Consider the following 22,764-nt stretch of genomic DNA (forward strand, 5'->3'; position numbering starts at 1 on the left):
AACCTGGTCGCCTCGACTCTTTGGCATAGGCTGATTGCTCTGACGCCACCGAGAGGCCTGATGGAGGACGTTCAGCGAGTCATCCTGGACTTTTTCTGGTCTGGCCGGCACTGGGTCCGGGCAGCAGCACTCTACCTGCCTGTGGCTGAAGGGGGGCAGGGACTGATTAACATCCAGGCAAAAATTGCCTCTTTTAGACTTCAGACTGCACAAAGGCTGCTGTATAATTGCGGCCCAAGCTGGTTTGACGTAGCTCGATTGCTGCTGAAGAGAGCTGGGCGATTGGGCTACGATTGGGCTAACAGCTTTTCCTTCTACAGCTTGAGGATGTGGACTTAACTGGACTGACACCTTTCTACAGCTCTGTATTGCAGGCATGGCATATTTTTAAGGTTGCACGTGCCACAAATGAGACTCCGGACATGTGGTTGTTTGAGGAACCTTTGTTTTTTATAATGACCTCATAAGGACTCAAACACTGCAATCTGCCAGCCTGCGAGCCTGTCTTAGAGAGGCTAGCTGCACCAAGCTGGGCCATCTGATGAAGATGACGGCAACATCTGTGGACGCCTTGAAAGAGAGAAGTAACATCACCTCCATCAGGTTGATCAGCAGAGTGGTGGAGGAAGTCTGTGCTGCCCTGCAACAACCTCTGAGAGAATTTGCAAAAAAAACGCACTTTGTGTGACCAGTGGAGCGAAGAGGGAGAGTACAGTTTAGGGCTGTCAAAACGAACTTCGCTGTTCGAATATAATTCGAATTTTTAAAAAAGGAGAACATTCGAGTGCGGCAACTAACGTTCGAACTCAAGAATTACATTTAACTTTTGCCTAGCAACGAAGCAAATCAAAGTCAACGTCGTGTGTCGTGACGTTCGGCATTGTATGCTTACAAGATGGTGGGAAGCAGCGCGCGAGCAGACACAGAGATGGAAAGCATAACTTTCGGATTTCCATCGAGAAACGGGAAGATTACGTCCAGAGAAACCGTCATTTGCAAATTATGCTGTAAATCGTTAAAGTACCACTCGACTACGAGCAACATGAGCGCACACCTCCATTCAGTGCATTCCTCGGAGTACGCAGAACAGTTAGCGGCTGAGGAAGAGCCACGGTCAAAACAGCCAAGAATAACATCGTAAAATAGCAGTGTGTGTGTGTATTTGAATGATTGAACATCAGCTTCTTCATTAAACATCATTGCTTGAATATTTCTGGCGTTATATCTTACCTATTTATATAAGTTTTGTATTGATTTGGTAAAACTTGTTGTAAATGTTACATAACAGATTTGGTTGACGCGCCCTCTAGTGGACGGGGGACGTAGGCCTAATAATAAGATGGTATCGGTGTATATAATGATATAATAAAAAATAAATAAAAAAACATTAAAATATTCGAATATTATTTGAATATTCAACATAATATGATTTGAGGGGAGGATTGACAGCCCTAGTACAGTTTCCCCGCTCTGTATATCACCCCAGTTGTGGGGGAGTGGCAGGAGGGAGGAGGTAGGCTGCTGTCTCTCACAAACCCACACCTGGAGACTTTTCAGGCTGCAGGGAAGAAGGATTTGTACCAAATCTGCTCTAAGGTTCTGAACCTGCGCTCTTTGGCAGGCTTGCAGGAGTCGAGGTGGACAGATTTTTTTGGTCCAGACGTTTCCCCGAAAGGCAGCTGGCGGTCTCTGTACAAGCTGCCCGTTGAAAAACGGACAGCAGACCTCCAGTGGAGGATTGTACATGGAGCAGCTACAAACAGATACAGAGCGCACCTGGATCCAGAGCAGGGGGAGGAGTGTATTTTCTGCTCTCAGATTGAGACCCTGGTGCATTTATTCGTTCAGTGTCTTCGGCTGACAGTATTGTTTGAGCTTTTAAAAAAGTGTTTTCAGGGTCTAGGGGAGAATTTTTCTTTTTGATTTGGTAATTTTTGGCCCAAAGTACTGTGCTCAGAAGAAGAATGTACACACATTGGTGAACTTTTTATCTGGTTCTGCCAAGTTGGCCATCTGGCTAACACGCAGGAACCGGGTTCAGAGTATCGGTAGTGTGGAGCCGGTGCTGGTTCTGAAGGGCCTGCTGAAGGCCCGACTGAGGGTGGAACATGCCTATTATCAAATCATGGACGATTTGCAGGGCTTCAGTCACATATGGGCTGTTGGAGGGGTTTTATGCTCTGTGGGGGGTGAAGGAGAGCTTAATGTAAGCTTCTGATTAGGGAAACACGTTTTCTGTTCGTTGTATTTTAGGGATGTTTCTGTTTTGTTTTTGTTTTTGTTGTTTTTTTTTGGCATTGCTGAAGTGATGATGTGACAGTGATCTGTTTTCTCCTTGCAGTTGTGCAATAAAGGGATTTTGATAACCAACCTCCTCTCTCTCCTCGCCTCTCTCCTCTCCTGCACCTCCTCTCCTCCTCTCCTCTCCTCTCCTGACCTCCTCTCTCCTCTCCTTTGCTCTCCCCTCCTCTCCTCTACTCTCCTCTCTCCTCTCCTCTCCTCTCCCCTCCTCCTCACCTCTCCTCTCCTCCTCTCCTCTCCTCCCCTCTCTCCTCACCTCTCTCCTCTCCTGCACCTCCTCTCCTCCTCTCCTCTCCTCTCCTCTCCTGACCTCCTCTCTCCTCTCCTTTGCTCTCCCCTCCTCTCCTCTACTCTCCTCTCCTCTCCTCTCCTCTCTGCTGCTCTCCTCTTCATCTATCGTACTCTCTTCATTCCCAAGCCTTTACCCTCCCTCATCTCCCCCTCTCTCTCTCTTCTGTCCTCTCCTTCGCTTCTCCTTCTCTCCCCGCTTGTCTCCTCTCCTCCCTCTGTATCCCTATCTCCCCGAATGAACCTCTTTCCTCCCCTTCTGTCCAACCCTCCTCTCCTCTCTCCCTCCCTCCTCCCCTCTACCGCTGTCTTCCCTCTCTCCCCCCTCTCCTTCCCCCTCTCTCCCTCTCTCCTCCCCTCTACCGCTGTCTCCCCTCTCTCCCCACTCTCTCTCTATCTAGTTGAAAACAGTGGGCGTGGCTCTTTCTCACAGGATGAGGGAGCACTCGTCTGACTTGCACCTGGGCTTCGGCTCCTTCGTGGACAAGCCCGTCTCCCCGTACATCAACGTCCACCCATCCAAGATCAACAACCCATGCAGGTAGAGGCCACACCTCCGTTCAAAATCATGGAATTCAAAGGGATTCATTTTGTTTGACAGGGGTCTTTGCAGTAACTTAAGCTTCACATCACAGGCCATTGGAAAGCTTCTCATATTCATATTCAGGGTTGGGTTTAAAATGCCTGATATGGCTGATCTTGATATCCCAGTATCACATTATGCAATCTTTTAATATTGAAAAAAGATTGTAAAAAGAAAGATCATTTTGTGATCCTGCCCTGATGCTTTTTATCAAGCTTATAAACACGTATATTGGCTTTGAGGTGCATTGCCTCTGCAGGTGGTGAATAACCATTAGAAATCATTTGCTCTCATATACTCATTCCTGGTACTGGCCTCCTCAGCAAGAGCCAATGGGCTCCATACTCTAGTGGTTGGAGTGCAGTGTAGTTATCAGTGGGCACGGCTCACACAACATGCTGATGTCGGTGACGTTTTCAAAGCGAACTCATCCGTCCCGATATCCTCTCTCGTTCCTCCCCATCTCTGTTTCTCTTGTCCTCTTCTTTCGGTCTCCTCTCCTTCGTCTTCCCACTCCGTCACTCACCCTACGTCCCTGCTCTACATCCCTGCTCTACGTCCCTGCTCTACGTCCCTGCTCTACGTCCCTGCTCTACGTCCCTGCTCTACGTCCCTGCTCTACGTCCCTGCTCTACGTCCCTGCTCTACGCCAGCGATTACGAAGTGCGCTGCCGCCCTGCCCATGGCTACCACCACATCCTTAGCGTGACGCACAACATCACAGAGTTCAGCCGCGTCATCGAGCGCCAGCTCATCTCGGGCAACATGGACACACCTGAGGGAGGGCTGGATGCCATGCTGCAGGCGGCCGTCTGCCAGGTGAGCCGTGGGCGGGGGGTGCGTGCGTGCGTGCGTGTGTGTGTGTGTGTGTGTGTGTGTGTATGTGTGTGTGTGTGTGTGTGTGTGTGTGTGTGTGTGTGTGTGTGTGTGCATTTACGTGTGTGGGCAGGTTTGTTTTAGTGTTTGAGTTTGTGTGTGTGTGTGTGTGTGTGTGTGTGTTCAACACCCATACTGATGGAGTGATGGCTGGCATGCTGAGTCATCATTAGCTAGTGGCACAGGCATCTGATCCCATGGTCCCAGCAGCGCTGTGGCATTCCACTGACACTAATAGACCGGCACTCCCACCGCTGGTGACTCAGGCCACGCAGGGGGCTCTGAGTAAGCAGAGTAATAAAGACTGCAGATGAGTCCGCACTCGAACTCTCCATAAGGAATAAAGCTGAGTTTCCCATGGACCTTAACACACACACGCACACTCACACACATACACAAACTTGAATGCACGCACGCACATGCACCACTCCTTCTAACGCATACCTCTGATTAACCTCGATCCAGGCAGAGATATTGAGTGGGGTATGCTGTCATGGTATATTTGTGTAAGAATGACATTAAATCAAAGTAGGGACTTTGCTAGGTCACCCCTGCACAGTGCCCAACAACCATCACCAATAAAATGATGCAGTACCGGCATATTAAAAGTGCGTGGTTGTTGCCTTAGTGGATGATGTGATGGAAACATCTTGTGGATGTAAAGCATGAATCATGTTTTATATAAATACACCCCACCACCATTTGTCAGCCTTTAGAGGAGTTCATAACTTAAAGAGTCAGACACATTTGACCTAAATTATGTTCAAAGAAAAAAGAAAAGTGCAGAAATGGATATTAAAGTAAGGAATCTTCATTTTCTGCCTCTGTCCCCCTCCCCCTCCCCACCTCTCTTTTTATCTCTCTCTATTTTTCTCGCTCTCTCTCTGCTGTGTCACCCCTCTCTCACTCTTTCTCTCTCTCTGCTGTCTCCCTATGTCTCTCTCTCTCTCTCTCTCTCTCTCTCTCTCTCTCTCTCTCTCTCTCTCTCTCTCTCTCTCTCTCTCCCCCTCCCTCCCTGTCTCTCTCCCTATGTCTCTCTCCCAGAGGGAGCTGGGCTGGCGTATGGGGTCCAAACGTCTGCTGCTGCTGATGACTGACCAGCCATCCCACCTGGCCCTGGACAGCCGGCTGGCCGGCATCGTCCGTCCCAACGACGGTCTCTGCCACCTGGAGAACAACGTCTACACAGAGAGCACCACTATGGTGAGGGAAGCAGTCAGAGGGCAGAAGTACTCTGAACGTCCTGCGTTAACATCATTTGAACATAATTTCTCTCTCTCCTCTCGTCTCTTATTCTCTTTCCTCCCTTCTGAACCTCGCTCTCCTTCCCCGTCCTCCTCTCCCTCCTTGCCCCTCACTTCCATTTCTGTGTTCCCCCCTCCTCCCTCACTATCTCCACCCCCTTCCTCCCTCACTCTACCACCTCATCTCTCCTCTCCCCTCCTCTGTCTCCCCCTCTCCTGGTTTAACAGAAATACATGTTTTATTAAAGCCATCACTAAAGTTAAATGAAAAGATCACTAAGGAGTGATTACAGCCAGGTAGTGAAGGAACAAAACAAAGACATGTCAGGACGTTCTGTAACCTTGGACATCGCCTCACTCTCACACACAGACCAGAAAGGCTCAGTTGCTGGAAGGCTCTGCGCGTGTCGGCTAATGAGCCGACACGCGCACACGCACGGCTACGCAACCTGAGCTGGATGACGTATAGTCAATGCGACGACCACGGACATAATAAAGGCGACAAGCCTTCTTTCCCATTAAACGGTAAACATCGCGTCAAGCGGTTCAACTGTTGGTGTGTTCTCTGTGTTGTTGTCCATTGTTGTTAAAACTCTGACTGGCGGCAGACTTTATTATGGTCCATGCAGCGGACGCTTGGTGATGACGTGTTACGACGTGATGACGTATGTACAAGAGCCTTCCGTGGCCAGGCCACAGCTGCGACGGCCAACGGCCACGGCCAGATGGCCTAGTGTGAGTGCAGGCCAGAGAACAATGGGGCCATTTGAGCACGGTTAGGTGTGAAAACGGCCAACGGCCACGGCCAGATGGCCTAGTGTGAGTGCACCCTAAGGTAACATTTTAGCCGACAATAAAACCAGGTAGCAGGACATTTCACCCATTCGATTGGTTCTGCTCCTCTTTAATGCTCCTCCTGACAGACACTTCACCGTCCCCCTCCACTACTGATTTTCTTCAGTCGTGTTACAACCCATCTCGTAAACAGGGCGTCCTACACATAAAGGTGTTAAGTCAAAAACCAGGTATAGCAGTGAATAAATATCAATTAAAAGCCCAGATGGATCTTCTTTGAGCTCTTGAAACATGTGTGAGGCTGACGTTTGGCCTCCGATCCAAGAGTTCTCCACTGTCATCTGGTAGCGAGCCTTCGTCAGTCATTCAGTAGCCCAGGCCGCCTGCTGTTTGTCCGTCCTTCTCTGAGTCAGTCAGACTAAACCTCCTCTCCCCCCCTCTTCGATCCAGGACCACCCAAGTCTGAACCAGTTGTCGGACAAGCTGTTGGAGAACCACATCTACTCCATATTCGCGGTGGAAAAGCAACAGTACCAGTGGTATAAGGTATAACCCACTGAAGACACGCACGCTTTCATGAAAACGCATACTATCACGAGCGCACAAGGACACACACAGAATAACTCACTCTAACTGCTATAATTTCTGGGAAAATAATATGCATTGCATTCATCATACAAATGTATTTTATTATCATATTCATGGGTTATTATCATGTTCGGTCATTAGATAAATACTATAATATTAACCTTATTTTATACAGTCGTGAAAATATTGTGTGATTGCGAATTGCTCCATGGAGCAGTATGTTACACATTCAGTGTTATAATACATCAACTGAACATGATATTTCATCAGAGATAAGGGGTACATTTCCTAACATGGGTATCTCCAAACAGCAGTGCTACCGCCAGGAGGTTCTCCTTTGAAACGTACATTCCGTGGCGGAGCTTTGTTGTCCTTGGCCGGTTAGTCATGACTATTCCCCGAGACCCCGGGGCTGCCAGATACAGAACAACTTGGCCCACAAACACAGCGTGCTGCAGCCATTGAAGCCAGCAAACACCCTGGATCAACTGAGATTGCACTACACACTCTGTCCACCTCATCCTCTTTCTAAGAGCTACATGATCAGAGCCATGTTTAAAGGTCTGGGAGGGTATGCACCATGAGCTGGTTTATAATGTGCAAACATCAAGTTCATTGCGAAACGTTTACATTGGATGATGAACTAATACTTTACAACTAATGGTCTCTCATTGTCGATTGACACATCACAATAGAATAATGGGCCAGGTTGCAAGGTTTGGGACATGAGAGAGATCTCAGTGTCCCCCACCTGGCAACTGCTTACAGTATCAAGTCTGGGGAGGGGGGGGGTGTGGAGGGAGACAACTCTCTCCCATATTGTCACCTTGGGCTCACCCATTTAAAACTCTCGGTGTCGATGTTGCATATTGTACCTTCTAAACTATAATTATTGGTGAATTGAATCAATAAATCTAAAGTAATTTGATGCAATTTTCCCCAGGCACTGGTGAGCCTGCTGCCAGGATCGTATTTGGGGAGGCTGGGCCACTTCCAGGCCCCCAACCTCATAGAGCTGGTGGTGGACGCCTACAAGGTACACACCCCTGGGCGCCACACATACACGCCACCTGATGCAGTTAGCTGTGACTAGGATGTGGAGCAGGGAAGGATAGGCACCTCGCTCTAGGAGGCCTGCAGGTTACACCCTACACTATTTATAGATACTAATATAAGTAAATAGTACAGCCTTAAATATTATGTTATTATTATCATTATTATATTATAGCTTTTCCCAGTCTGACACTTCACCTGGGTTCCTCACTTCTATTAGTGCTGCCATCTGACGAACAGTGCTTGTATTCACACATTGACATGGGAGCATGCTATTCCTGTCAGATGGTCGACTCCACAGACAAAGCCTTTTTACAACAAAAATAAAATACCCCATGAATCCATTTGAAATGTGTGAGTATGTACAGTTATCCTTCTGACAGCAATTGTGGTGATGTTATGCAGTGATCAGAGGTATTGATTACAGCTGTGGAGCGGGGGACTTGTTAGAATGGTTTTCACAGGAAGGACTTAAGGTGTCTCTGGGCGTTGCCAAGTACTGTAGATTAGGGTTATTGTGTTAGAATATTTCTGAGGGAAAAACACTTAATGGGGCCGTAAAACAAAGGGGACAGGAGGTGAAGGTGGAGTAAGTGGGATGATTAAAGCCTTTGTCTCCAGACCTGCGTTGTGTGTTTGAGTATGTGTTGTGTTGTGTTTGTGGGAGAGAGAGAAAGAGAAAGAGAGAGAGGGTTGGGTTTGTAGCAGTCTGGCCTATAATCTTCCCTCAGGCACAGAAGTCCATTGTTTGCTTCAGGAATCTGCCAAATCTACTGACCCTGGGTTACATGTGCACACAAGCATGGACGCACGCACACACACATACATACACATACACGCACACAAATGCGCACAAACAACTATACACATACACATAAGTGCACATAAACACACACACAAATAACCGCAGCATCAGAACAGAGTTGGCATTCTAATAGCTATCAGATCACCACGGGAACCACAGGTTTTAATTACAGGCAAACACAAAGATGCTATTTCTGGGCCCCTCACCCTGTTTGTACCCCAGCAGCCCTGTGTATCAAAGCGACAAGTGCACAATGAGCTCTCCGTGGAGACATGTGACAACCCCAATTTATCTGTTTGCTCTCTCCCGTCTGTGTATCCTTCCTACCCTTTATGTTTTTCTCTTTCTGTCTTTCTTTCTCACTTTCTTTCTTTCTTTCTGTCTTCCTCTCTTTGTCGTCCTAACTTCTTTCCTTCTTTTTTTCTGTCTTTCATGTCTTCCTCTTGTTTTTTGCTCGTCCTTCTTTGGTTCCATTCCCCTTGAGCCCACACTGTCAATAAAAGGCCCTGGTCTGAGCCTGTCTGTCTGTAACAGGCCCTGTTCTGAGCCTGTCTGTCTGTAGTTTGCCTGTGATTTATTTTCCTGCAGCGTCATGTCATTACATTTTCATTCGTCAAATACTTGTATGATAATGTCTCTCTCTCTCTCTCTCTCTGTCTCTGTCTCTGTCTTTCTCTGTCTCCATGTGTCTCTCTGTCTGTCTGTCTGTCTGTCTGTCTGTCTGTCTGTCTGTCTGTCTGTCTGTCTGTCTGTCTGTCTGTCTCTCTCGCTTGGTCTCTCTCTCTCTCTCTCTCTCTCTCTGTCCGTGTCTCTCTGTCTGTCTGTCTGTCTGTCTATCTGTCTCTCTCTCTCCCTTGGTCTCTTTCCCTCGGTCTCTCTCTAGAGGTTGTTATCGGAGGTGGGGCTGGAGGTGCTGGTAGAAGAGGGTGCTGGCAGCAGGTACTGGCTGTCCGTCTCCCCTCTCTGTCCGGAGGGATCCACAGCTAATGCCCACAGCTGCTCTGGGGTGTTACCCAACCAGACGGTAAAATCATGACACATGCATGCAGGCACACACACACACACACACACACACACACACATACACACACAATCTCACACAAACAAACACACACATGCACTCACACTTATAAATACATGAACACATCTACGAAGACTCATTGCTAAAGGGCCATTGGAGTATTGTACAGTGTCCACGATTCCTCTTGAGAACACAAATATTCAAGAAGGTACTATGAAACCAACCAGTAGACTAGGTCATGTGATTCCACAGCTGTTTCCCCTTCTCCCCCTAATCTGTTTCTCCGCTTGATGAACAACAGAACAACATTGTTTTGCACAAGAGTTTAAATCCCTTCAAATGGAGCAGTAATATTTGAACAAGAAAGGGGCCACTTGAAACCTACCAATTCAAGTGTTCAGAATTCGCAATAGTTCTGGCTCATTTCAAAACAATACCGCAAGAATGATTCTGTAAACACGCTCCGCCCCGGACATAAACAATCACAAACGCACCCACGCATATATACACACACTCACAAACACGCACATGTGCACGTACATACACACACATGCATGCATGCAGGGCACACACACATGCACGCACACACACACACACACACACGTACACACACACACACACACACACACACACACATACACATACACATACACACATACACATACACACACGCACACACCTAACACTGTTCCCCTCCTACAGGTCTATTTTAACATCACCATCGGCATGCGCTCGTGTCCTGATGAGGATGAAGGTACAGACGTCAAGGTGACGGTCCGCCCGGTGGGCTACAACGAGTCCACGGTGGTCCGGGTTCAAGCTCACTGCCGCTGCCGCTGCGGATTGCCGGGGCGGTGCCGCAACCCAGACCAATCGCAATGCAGGGCCGACTCCACACCGACCAATGGAGAGGCTCCGAGGAAGCCGGTGCAGGCGTACAGCAGGGACTCTGAGCAGAATCCCGGAGAGCGGAAGACCCCCTGCAGGGCGGAGGGGGCGGAGCTGGAGTGTGGGGGGCGGGGAGCGTGTGAGTGTGGCAGTTGTGTGTGCGAGCAGAGCAAGCTGGGGGCGGTCTACGGAGCTCACTGTGAGATGGATGATTTCTCCTGCCCCTACAAAGACGGCCTGCTGTGTGGAGGTGAGACCTAGATGAGGCTGTATACGACACACACACACACACACACACACACACACACACACACACACACACACACACACACACACACACACAACAGATCTTCCACACGGATGTGGCAGCACTCTCTCATCCTGGAATTTTACATCAGCTGTATACTTAGGCGTGCTCTGCCCGCCTAAGTACTTCCTCTCAATTTTAATTTCCCTTCAGTACTACGTCTGGGTCTGTGGTATGTTAGTGGGTTTTCTCCGTTCAAATTGGGTGCGTCCAATCAGCAAACGGAGGGAGTGGCTGAGATCAATGACGTTCAAGTCAGCTCTCGTTGATGAAATAAAGAACGAGAGTTGTAGGACCAGGCTATGCAACACATGCACCCCCAATACATTTGAGTTATTTAAAGGTTAACTGCCCACCCCTCTGCTCACCTTTTCCACATGCCCCCCCTATCCTCCCTCTCCCTCTCCTTCATTCTCCCCCCTCTCTTTGCTTCCTCAGGGCGGGGTATGTGTGTGTCTGCCGAGTGTGTCTGTGATTTGGGATGGACAGGTGAAAGTTGCGGATGTCCCGTCACCCCGGAGACCTGCCAGACGTCCGACGGCGCCGTGTGCAGCGGGCGTGGCCGGTGCCAGTGCGGAAGGTGTGTGTGCGACGCACCCCAAAACTCCGGAACCTTCTGCGAGAAATGCCCCATTTGCCACGGCACCTGTCAATCATACTGGTACCTCCTCCTTTCACTTTTCTTTCTTCTTACCCCAGTTGATAAGAAGCAGCCGGTTAATTGTTGAAACAGCGGTAGACTAAGCTAATAACAATAGAAATGTCTACAAATAAAAGGGAAATAAATGTCAGCTCGAGACCTCTCTCTCTCTCTCTCTCTCACTCACTCACTCAGGGTGCACTCACACTAGGCCATCTGGCCGTGGCCGTGGCCGTTTTCACACCTAACCGTGCTCAAATCTGCCAGTGTGAGTGTGGCCAGTCTGGCCAAGCCAGGCCAATTTGGCCACTTGGGAGAGGTGTGCCGCTACGGTACAGATGCTAATGAGCCGACACGCGCACACGCACGGCTACGCAACCTGAGCTGGATGACGTATAGTCCATGCGACGACCACGGACATAATAAAGGCGACGAGCCTTCTTTCCCATTAAACGGTAAACATATATCCAAATAAGCAACAGACTCAGCAAAGTGCGAACTGTGTTCTCTGTGTTGTTGTCCATTGTTGTTAGAACTCTGAGTGGCGGCAGACTTTATTATGCTCCATGCAGCGGACGCTTGGTGATGACGTGTTACTTGCGACGTGATGACGTATGTACAAGAGCCTACCGTGGCCAGGCCACAGTTGCGACGGCCAACGGCCACGGCCAGATGGCCTAGTGTGAGTGCAGGCCAGAGAACAATGGGGCCATTTGAGCACGGTTAGGTTTGAAAACGGACAACGGCAAAGGCCAGATGGCCTAGTGTGAGTGCACCCTCACTCACTCACTCACTCACTCACTCACTCACTTACTCACAGACTCTCTCTTTTTCTCTCTTGCTCATCATCTCGCTCACCATTTCTCTTTCTCTCTCTCGCTCTCTCTCACTCCCTCTATTCCTCTCCCTCTCTATTTATCTCCCTCCGCCAGGAAGTGTGTGGACTGCCACCTGGCTCATGGCCTGCTACACGGAGAGGCGGGACACTGCAATCAAACTTGTGCTCCATTGGTGGGCTATGTTGATTATATTTCAGGTACAACTAAGTTTAGCCATTAAACAACACCTGTACTATAACATATATATCCAACCATAAAGGAAGCGGCGTGTGGTCATGTGATCTAGCCAGTTTTGGCTGGTATTTTAGAATGAGCCGAGAGGAATTAATAAGTTATGACTGAAACCCCAGAGCTGAGATCATTCTACTTTCTTTGCCTTTATTGTTTCCCATAAACCCAATTAGACTAAAAAATAACTTGCAAGCAAATTATTTGGTCAATCGGGTACACGATAAACTGAGGTTTACCGGGCACGGACACCCTCATCTGCGGCCCCAGCTGTCCACTAGCCACTAGCTAATTTGACGGGACTCCTACAAGACGAATCAAGTATGGCTGTCGTTAGGTTGTCAGTGCTTTTTGCGGTGCTGTTTCCACTACAAAAAAAACAAACTCAGGCTTGCTGCGCTGCACAACATCCAGGGCACTGAGCTGTCAGTCAGCTGTCATCTGTCAAACTCATTAGCCAATGGGGACACATCCCGCCCACCCGTGAGGTTTGTCTCAATGCAAACAAAGGAAAAGCCTGACTCGCAGATGAGAGCGCAGAGGTCAGAGAAAACAGGGAGGGCAAACATGTTGAGACCAAGTCTGCACGCTTACACTAATCATTTGTTTCCATGTTATACACTTAACTTCTGAGATTTTAGTTTATTCTTGATTCCTTCTCAAATTTTTCTTTTTGTTTGTATTTAAGACGTTTTGTCTGATTTTGGTGACACTAATGTGATTTCATGCAGGGGACCTGTGGAGTCAGTGTGTTTACATCCGTCCCAGTGACAGCTGTCACTTTAGGTTCCACGCCACCTCAAGGGCGGGCCTAACACAGCTCTACATAAGCACACGCCCAGGTAGGCTACACAAATACACACACACACACATGCTGACAAAAAACATTTTATGTTTACACACACACACACAAACACTTGCATAATCCAGGTCAGTTCCGCTGCTTCCGCTGTGGTGTGAGTGCACCTCAGTGTATTGCAGCTGCCCCATGGACAGCATGCTGTCCATGGGGCAGCTGTTTTTCACATTTACTTCTCTACACATACCACCGTGCACACATTCAAACACACTCACACAAACTTTCCTCGAGGAACACTTGCGTAAACATGTCCGTAGTTTCAGGCAAAGAAACAAACATTAACAACAAATACACAGGCAAACGCATATACAGACTCAAATGCACACACACACACACACACACACACACACACACACACACACACACACACACACACACACACACGAAAGCTAGCCCAAATAATCATATCTGTTTTTCTGGACAAATAGAACACACACACACACAAATCGAGGCACCCTAATGCAAACGCATATGTGGGGTTCAAGTTAAACAAACACAAACATGCACACACACAAAAAACAAACAAACACACACATCCAGAAAGGGCTGCGACGGCTCAATAACTCCCCACTGTGATTTTGGAACAGCTCTCCTCATTGTGCTTTTCAGCTCTCTATCTCCCCCATCATCGACCCCCTCCCCCACACCCTCCCCCCTCGACGGGACGCCTTATTGCCCCTCCCTCCATATCTCCTCCACCCGGTTGTGGCTGGAGCCAGGTCTCCATGGAAACCCAGCGAGGGAAATGTCACAGCAGAACTTTGGGTCCATTGTGCGCAGGCCAACGAGGCCATCATTCCCACATGACCCCGGAGACACTCCCTGAGAGACAAGGACCTCCCGCTCCTCCGCTGGCACAGCTGTCGCTGACCCATGCCCTGTGTGTGTGTGTGTGTGTGTGTGTGCGTTCACAGAGTGTGCCGGCAGCTCCGGCCATGTAAGGACCTTCGTGTGGGTGTGTGCGCTCACTGTGTTTTGCGGGCTGGTCGTGGTCACCCTGTCCATGCTGCTGCTGCAGAGACAAGGCCGGCCACCAGGGGGCCCCACCGTGGACCTCAACTACCACCCCACCAGCAAGGTAGGCCCCGAGGTGACCACACAGGGGTATCCCATGCATTGTCTCCCTGATGAAATCAAATAGTGAAAGGAGTCCTCGATTCAAAACACTCACTGCTCAAACGAGAGGCAGTCTACCTGTAGGCATCCTTGAGCCAGATGACTAACCCCTAACTGCTTATCAATGACAAGATGACTAACCCCTACCTGCTTATCAATGACAAGATGACTAACCCCTACCTGCTTATCAATGACAAGATGACTAACCCCTACCTTCTTATCAATGACAAGATGACGAATCCCTACCTGCTTATCAATGACAAGATGACTAACCCCTACCTGCTTATCAAGGTCAAGATGACTAACCCCTACCTGCTTATCAGGGTCAAGATGACTGACCCCTACCTGCTTATAAAGGTCCAGATGACTAACCCCTACCTGCTCATCAATGAAAAGATGACAAACCCCTACCTGCTCATCAATGACAAGATGACCAACCCCTACCTGCTAATGATAAGATGACTAATCCCTACCTGTTAATGACAAGAGGACAGGTCGATATGTATAATATTCCAGGTCAATGACTTAATCATAAGCAGTATTCTACAGTATAAACGGATGGCCAGTGTTTCTGTTCTAAAGGGCTGATTATGGTCCCACGTTCACGCAACGCAAGGGGGTTACGGACTCCTTACGTCCTTGCGAACCCTCCTTGCGTCTACCGCAAAGACCTGACGGGCGCCTCCCACCAATGGTAGGGCTGGGCGATTAATCGAATTTTGATCGCGATTTCGATTTTAGCGTGAAACGATCACAAAAGTAATAAAATCGAATATGTTTTTTATATTTTATAGAAAGTAGGAAAGAATAGCTGGATATAGCTGGATATATCCAGCTGGGTATATAGCTGGATATCTCTCTACATTATTTTAGATTTGAATATTTTCTTTTTGACCATTTTGTGTTTTTTTTTTAAGGCTCTGTTACAAAGTGTTTTTTGGGAGAGACATGCTGAATAAATACATCATGTTTTCAAACTCAAAAATAATCGTTTGAATAATCATGATTTCAATATTGACCAAAATAATCATGATTATGATTTTTTCCATAATCTAGCAACCCTACCCAATGGTCAATATGAACACATCATCCCACACAACTGGCTCAGCTCCAGAACAGCCAATGCTCTAGCTCAGTGTGTCTTTGAATAGTCATCCCACCCTTGCTCTCTCTCTCTCTCTCTCTCTCTCGCTCTCTCTCTCGCTCTCTCTTTTTCTCTCTCTCTGTCTCTCCCACACCCAGTGCCAAGAGGAGGGAAGTTTCAGTCAACAGCACTACGCTGCTTTGAGTGGGGCAGCTGTCGTTTGCATTTCCCCTCTTCTTTGCTGGCGACTGACTCTCTTAAATGTCCCAGGGATCCACTGCTGTAAGAATGAGCAGAGAGAAGGAGGCCAGTATCTGAGGGATAAGAGGTGATATATTCCAGTTTAAGCTGGATCTGACTGGTTGGAAAAGATTTCTGTCAATGGAGGAGGGGAGATAGAGGGTCCTATTTTAACGGTCTGAAACGCAAGTGAGAAGCTCGAAATGGGAGTAGCTTTGTGGGCGGATCTCTGGCGCTGTTGCTATTATACCGGTGGATAATGACTCTTGCGTCCGACGCAAATCTAAAACCAATGAGAGTGCCATCTCCCGAACCCTTTAAAAGCCATGAGACAGAGACAGATGCATGACCATATGAATTTCAAACTTCAAATGGCTCAGTCTATGGCCAAATAATATGGCCTAATTCACACATGGAATAGCGTTTTCTTCTACAACTTCAGAAACACTGAGTTGTCATGTAAATTTCGGCAAAGAGAACTTAACACATATCTGATATGTAGGGGTGTAAGGTATACGTATTTGTAACGAACCGTCATGGTACAGGCACTTCCGTGCGGTTACAGAGGTGTACCACGGTACGTAAAAGTCTCCGACTCTGTAATCCGACTCCGTAACTACGGAGACCCCTAAGCAGCTCTCCGTTCGGATGTCGGATACGCAATGCAATTCGCCGCCCGATCTATCTTATATATTGACGACAAACCATGTAAGCAGTGTTGTAAATAAGCTTCCAAAGCTTTTCAAATCTTATTTGGTGTTGTATTGGTCCTTAAGGTGCAAAGTAAACAATGTACAAAGTAATTAAAGGTTGGGTATGGAATTCGCTTTTTTGGCCATTTTTGCAAAATTACTTTAAATCCTTATCATAACCCACTTACAGCCACTGAGTTAGAAGTACCAACATGAAAATTAAACAAGTCAATCATCTGTGGAACGGGCAGGGCTCGAAAAACTCCAGCCAATGATTTCCAGAGCCACCGAGTTGCATTGGACAGTAAGTACGTCAATCAAACGGTCGTACTGCACTCCCCCTCCCCCTCCCCCGCGCCTCGCGCGCGACCCCAGGTACTTGGAATGGGTGGAGTCAGAGTCAGCGTTGAAGGAGAGGGGGTAGGACCATTTGAGGTGTGTATTTTCAAAATCTGCTGGCGTTTCGCAAATCCCATACACCTTTAAGGTGCAAAGTCAAACCGGAAAAGTGATTCCGGAAATGAATTTGGACCAATCACAATCCTTGCCGTCTCCGTGGCGTCGACAGATAGTTAAAAAATATGTGATGCACTCCAGCTATGGAGAGGGCTCTCCATGTCCACGTACAGCACTTTAACATGCACACACTAGGGATGGGCAACGATCGTCGAATAGTCGAATAGTCTGAGTCACGTAGAATATCGAATAATGAATGTGACTATCGTTGTTTATTATACGGCTCTTCTCAATGCTGTTCAACGCTCCGTTGACTTGCATGCGCCTTCACAACTTCGAATGGTGAATAGCGTCCTTGGTTGCTAAGCGACATCAGCGTCTTTGGCAGACTATTTCTCTGCTGATCAACACTACGAATGCTGGTAACAAATAAATTGTAAAAAGACACACCGCGTGAAGTTATTTTTTTGACATGCTAGTTCACCGCCATGGACTATATTATGCGTTACGTGTTTAGTATCAGCCTGGGATATACTTTGCTCGAGTTTATTACTGTTATTATTATTATTTTAATGCATGGCATAGCCTACTACAGTGTTCATTCATGCAGCCCTTATGGAAAAAAAACATCTACAATCCACATGCTATTTCTATGCAGTTTCACACATATAAATAATCTTTGACATCATTATATTTAAATTAGGCTAATTGTTTACATGTTTGTGCTGTGTATAGCCTACGTGTGTAAGCTTATGTTACAGTCCCGACCTGCCTAGGCACGTCAAAATAGCAGCACCAACTGCGCTATCCGCTAGGGCACTTAGACCAGGATATTTTCGGTCAGTGGCGCAATGGCAAAATCGATCAGTAATATAGCACCATTTATCATTGGCGCCGGAACACGCCTCTGCTTTTCGCCGACACACCTCTCAGGGCGCAAGCGTAGTGGTGCGAGTTTGCTGCGGGGGAAAATCAGCTTTGCGCCGGGTGCAAACTAGCAACGATACATGCGTCGGTGTAGAAAATAAATTGCGCTGGTTGTAAGATATATGTCGTATGTTTGTATATTTAATGGTCTGACATCATAGCTTACAGTTGGTGTAGAGGACTGAATGGATGCAGTTTATTTTTGTATATTTAAACAATAATACAAAATCTTAAAACTGAACAAGACATACCAGTACACATTTCTTGTTTATTGATGATTATCGATCATACTATACATATCACAGTTTAAGGCAGAACATTTTTGACAACCACTTGAGTGATGCCCGTGTTACAAAGGAATGAGAGGTGTGTCGTATATATATACACTCACTCACACTTCACCGATTTTATGTCTCACCCTTCAGGACCTGTCATTCATCCCTACCACAAATGAGAAGACAGTGACCTACAGGAGGGATCACCCACCCGACCGCACCGGGGAGATGAGCATTCAAGTTCACAAGATAACCTTCCGAGACCCCTGGCAGTGCTAGGCAGTGGTCAGGGTCCAAGGTCAGGAGGACGTGAACTAGCAATACAGACCTACAGAGGGCGTTGCAGAGATGTAGCTCAGTGTTTGACATTCTAATGTTTTCTGTACCAACTCTGAGTCCCAAACTGCTCGAACTGATTTTTACAACTTTATTTTTTGCTTTGACACATCTACCCAACAAAAAAAACGTATAGACTGTGTAACAATGGCCAGTATTTTGAAGGAGGGAGTTAAGGAGGGAAAACACACTGATCCTCTGCTATCCTCTTCCCCATCTGTTGCTACAGGGAGTGTCAACAGGGTAGGAATTTCTCCCTCCTTTTGTGTTACCAGTGATCCGTTAGCTTATTGTCTCACATCCAAACGTGTGTGTGCGCACGTTTGTCTTGTAGGACACTCCAAACATTGCCTCGGATCCCACATAAACATTATCCGGTGTTAGCGCGCCCCCTTTTGGCCCAGCTACTGTAATGGCATCGTATTTCCAACCACACTGAACACCTTACATACCTCAGCTCCATTGGCTTGCTACTGGAACTGCATGAAACACTAGAATTATGTTTCAAATTACTTTTTTTACTTATTTAGTAAACAGCATGTTTTTCTTTATTTTATTTAAACCTTGATGACGTGAATCACATTTTATTTAATTAGGCGTATTGCCTCCAAATGCATTTAATGTGTTCTCGATTTATTTTGGTCAAGAAGACACTTTGTGATATTTTGTCCATTTACCATTCAACTTGATATTGCTTATTTTATTTGTCTCCTAATCGTTGTTTGTGTGTTAACATGTTAGCGAAAGACTCTGTTTTTTTCAATTGCCAATAATCATGATAGACTTGCACTAGAATAACTGTTTTGTACTACTGAACGGACTCACTGAATGAGACACAAGAGGCATTATCTTATATTTCCACAGAAGGCGCTTGGGTAAAAGGAGGCCTGATCCACTGTGAACAGGTCTAACAGACTATGGAATCAGAATTGTAAATAATCTCTACATGGTCAAATTTACATTATAAGCCAAAGTGAAACCGATCAATTATTTTGTTTTTATTTTAACAACATGTAAACCTTGGCACCTGATCATCTGAAACCAGAATCGGACCACTTTAATTTTGTGGTTTTGAGGAATCGAGATCTGAGCCTGTGAAGGCAATGTGAACAGTATAGGGTGATAGATCGGAACTGGGCGAAAACATTGGATTTAAGCATTGAGGCCGTTCATTATAACCTGGCCGATGTGAATTTCTAAGACAAGATGAACGGTTTGTAGACAGCGAGAAACGAAATACAGTAACCATATAATTACTGGAAACATATAATTAGGCCAATTAGCATGAGCTGAGTCAAACAGAGGCGGAAATCTGTTCACCTCTGCATTCTGATTTGACATTTCTTTGTTTAGATTACAATCTTTATATTTTATAGACCAACTTCTAGACAGAAATACAATTAATTATCTCAGGGTTTCGTTTGCTGAAGGTAACGAAAGGCGGAAAAGAATAATAATAATAATAATAATGATAATACGAAAAAATTAAATAATACTAAAGATAATAATCACAGGCCCATTGAGATGTTTACAGACATAGCTGCTTCTCTTTGTTTAGTTTTGAACACTAATGAATATTTATTGAAATGTTTTCTCTCTTAGTTTACGTTTATTTTTGCACTGTGTATTGTATTTTCATCATAGCCTTAGGCTTGCTATACAGTACAGACATTTAGCAGTGGATGTGCTTTCTGCCAAATGAATTTCTCATGACCGGGCATTGGACTTTAGAGTGACAGCAGCACTTTCCTTGTAATTTTGTTGTACATGTAGTTACTAGTTGTGTAGCATGCAAGTTTTACATAAATTAAAAAATATTTTCTAAATCTGTTTTTCTAGTGTTATTTTTCTACTCTTATCAGCACCTTATTAGGAAAATGATCCAAACTAGAATTGAAAGAAAACTTTAATTGAATACATGAACCAATATTAATCACATGGCAAATCAATCCTTGGGTCATTTTATGGTTAAAAAACTGGCTTGATGGGAAGATTATATGATAGAAATTCATAATGGCCATATTCTGTGTTTTGGGGCAAATAAACGTTGTATTAGCCTCTCCAAAGAGATGAGGCTTTCTGATATTATTTTCAGTGAGTATTCACCTGCAGATAATGACCATAAAGTATCAAAGCTGTATCTACATTATTATATATAGATTATATAAATTCTATATTTATATGTATCAATTAATATTAAGCGATATTCATTTAGGGGGCTGTACGATTGATTTAAAATGAACAATAGGTGGTGCTAAATTCATTCATAACCAACATTTGCGCCTGGAATATTAAGAATATTTCATTAATACATTAATGCTCACCTTACTTGATATTATATTTTGTTTTTGTTTTTATCGACGAGTTTATTTTAAATATATAAGCAGTTCAAAAAGAGGTTACTCGTTTTTACGCAAAATCGCCTTAAATTGTTTTGCTCCAATAGAGATATTAAAGTGTAGGCACTACATAGCTAAAATACTAAAATACAACCAGACGATATAAGTCATATCCAGTTTAATTGATTTATGAGAAATACCACACATGCCCAGTGTAACTAAAACAACAAAAAGAGAATGTTCCAAAATAAATAAATAGACATTATAGTTCAAAGTGCCACATATCAAGACAGAACATGACAAAATTCTCACTATGGGAAAAATGAGCCAATAAAAAAACTCATTCATAAAATCAGAAAAGTAGCCTAAAGCACGCAGTACCAACACGGTCAATGACGTCATCAGAAACCAAATGGGACATTAAAGATGAGGTAAGGACAATTCCATCCACGGGTGAAGCGTAGCATTAAAGTGCCCAGTTTTCTGTTCCTGTCCCACAACTAAAAAGCACTCTCTTTTTGATATTGCAAATTTTCTTGCAAGAGTCACTTGTTCTTGTTAACTTTTGTGTTCAGGTTAATCAGCAGAGTTGTGTGGGTTGGGGCCCAGCCCTGGCTCCTTAGCAGCGTGCAGCAACAGCTCCGGGGACTGGTGACTCGGGCTCCCGGACGCGCTGTTCTCCGTGTCGCTGCCCCCTTTGCCCAGAGACCCCCCCGGCGCCCCACCGTCCTCCGAGCCGTCCGCGCTGTGCGTCCTCGCGTGCTTGTTCAGGTGGTCCGAGCGCATGAAGCGCTTGTGGCACACGGCGCACTCGAAGCGCTTCTCCCCCGTGTGCGTGCGCAAATGCCGCTGCAGCTCGTCGGAGCGCGTGAAGCGCTTCCCGCAGAACAGCCAGTTGCAGACGAACGGCCGCTCGCCGGTGTGCCAGCGCAGGTGCGCCTTCAGATGCGACGTCTTGCCGTACACCTTCCCGCAGCCAGGTATGTGGCAGCTGTGCAGGCCTCTCCTGCGTGGACTCGTTCCGCTCGGCCCGAGCCTCTCGGCCTCCTGGCAGTTGGGACAGTCGCATGTGGCTTTCCCGGTGTAGCGACGCGAGGAGGACCGCGAGGAGGCGGGCAGCGAGAGCACCGCGTTCTCGGTCAACGCGGAGGCGCCGATACCGTTGGAGTCTGAATAGGCGCGCGTGATTGAGGGTCTGAAGCTTTCCAGGAGCTGCGGCTTGACGTCGGAGAAATTGGCCTGCAGGAGATGCTGCGGCGGGCCGGGGCTCAGTGCGGCGTGGCCGTGGGACAGAGGGCTGTACTCTGTGCTGTAGCCGTTCATGGGAGAGGGCAAGCCCACCGGACTCTGAGTGTCCACCCAGCCCGCACTCATGTCCCACCAAACGGGAGAGCCGTTGGAGACGTTCCCAACCTCGGGCTTGAACCACGAATCATAATGGTGCGCGGGCATCCTCGGATAGATCCCCGGTATGCCGTCCACAGTCGTGGGAAATTTGGACAGAAACATGGAGCGCTGCGCGTTGGTGTGTTCGTGGACGCCGCCGTCCGACGACACGGCGCTGGGGTACATGGAGAAGTCATTCCCAAACGTGGAACAGGGCGCGGACACGGTAAAGGCGCTGGAGAAGGCGGACACGTTGACCCCCTCAGAAAGCCCACCGCCCACGTTATTCCTGGAGGAGTGCGTCCCAAGCGAGGAGAGGTTGGCGCCCAGGCCGGAGGACATGCAGGGCGCCGCTCTCCTCCACGGGAGGAAGCCCTTCGCGAGCCCCGAGGTCCCGTCCGACAGCGCCGGGGAGGACGAGGGGCTCAGGTCTCCGATCCGGCTGCAGGTGGCGGCCAGCATTGCCAGAGGCGCGCTGCCCAGCCGGGGTTCCTCCTGTCAAACACAGAAAAAAAGTTTTTTTCGTTTTTCGTTTTTCTTTGCACCGTGCGTTTTAGCGACACAATAAGCGCTTTATCGAAACCAATTTTTTTGCATG

General features: G+C 47.0%; 2 protein-coding genes across 5 annotated transcripts in view; one reads left to right on the forward strand and one right to left on the reverse strand.

The window, feature by feature from the left end:
• itgb8 (integrin, beta 8) overlaps nt 1-20,272 on the forward strand; it is a 35,345-nt gene extending 15,073 nt beyond the window's left edge. The window contains exons 5-16 of one of the 4 annotated variants that reach the window (XR_003974598.1): nt 2,991-3,130; nt 3,826-3,991; nt 5,093-5,251; nt 6,538-6,633; nt 7,619-7,711; nt 9,417-9,557; nt 10,257-10,692; nt 11,188-11,410; nt 12,326-12,400; nt 13,188-13,298; nt 14,230-14,393; nt 18,256-18,275. Coding sequence is in view for 1 of the 4 variants with exons in the window: in XM_030347696.1 (XP_030203556.1) it covers nt 2,991-3,130; nt 3,826-3,991; nt 5,093-5,251; nt 6,538-6,633; nt 7,619-7,711; nt 9,417-9,557; nt 10,257-10,692; nt 11,188-11,410; nt 12,322-12,425; nt 13,188-13,298; nt 14,230-14,393; nt 18,256-18,384 (1,962 nt within the window). In the remaining 3 variants the exon portion in view is untranslated. Of the gene's footprint in view, nt 1-2,990; nt 3,131-3,825; nt 3,992-5,092; nt 5,252-6,537; nt 6,634-7,618; nt 7,712-9,416; nt 9,558-10,256; nt 10,693-11,187; nt 11,411-12,321; nt 12,426-13,187; nt 13,299-14,229; nt 14,394-18,255 lie in introns of all 4 variants that reach the window. The other 3 variants (XR_003974596.1, XR_003974597.1, XM_030347696.1) reach the window with 3 other exon arrangements.
• The window catches only part of sp8a (sp8 transcription factor a), a 3,144-nt gene continuing 640 nt past the window's right edge, over nt 20,261-22,764 (reverse strand). Inside the window, exon 2 of the mRNA XM_030347697.1 lies at nt 20,261-22,661. Within this exon, the coding sequence (XP_030203557.1) occupies nt 21,357-22,661 (1,305 nt within the window). The 3' untranslated portion in view covers nt 20,261-21,356. The remainder of the gene's footprint in view (nt 22,662-22,764) is intronic.

Source organism: Gadus morhua, chromosome 22, assembly GCF_902167405.1.
Source record: "Gadus morhua chromosome 22, gadMor3.0, whole genome shotgun sequence".
NCBI classification, from domain to species: Eukaryota; Metazoa; Chordata; class Actinopteri; order Gadiformes; family Gadidae; genus Gadus; species Gadus morhua.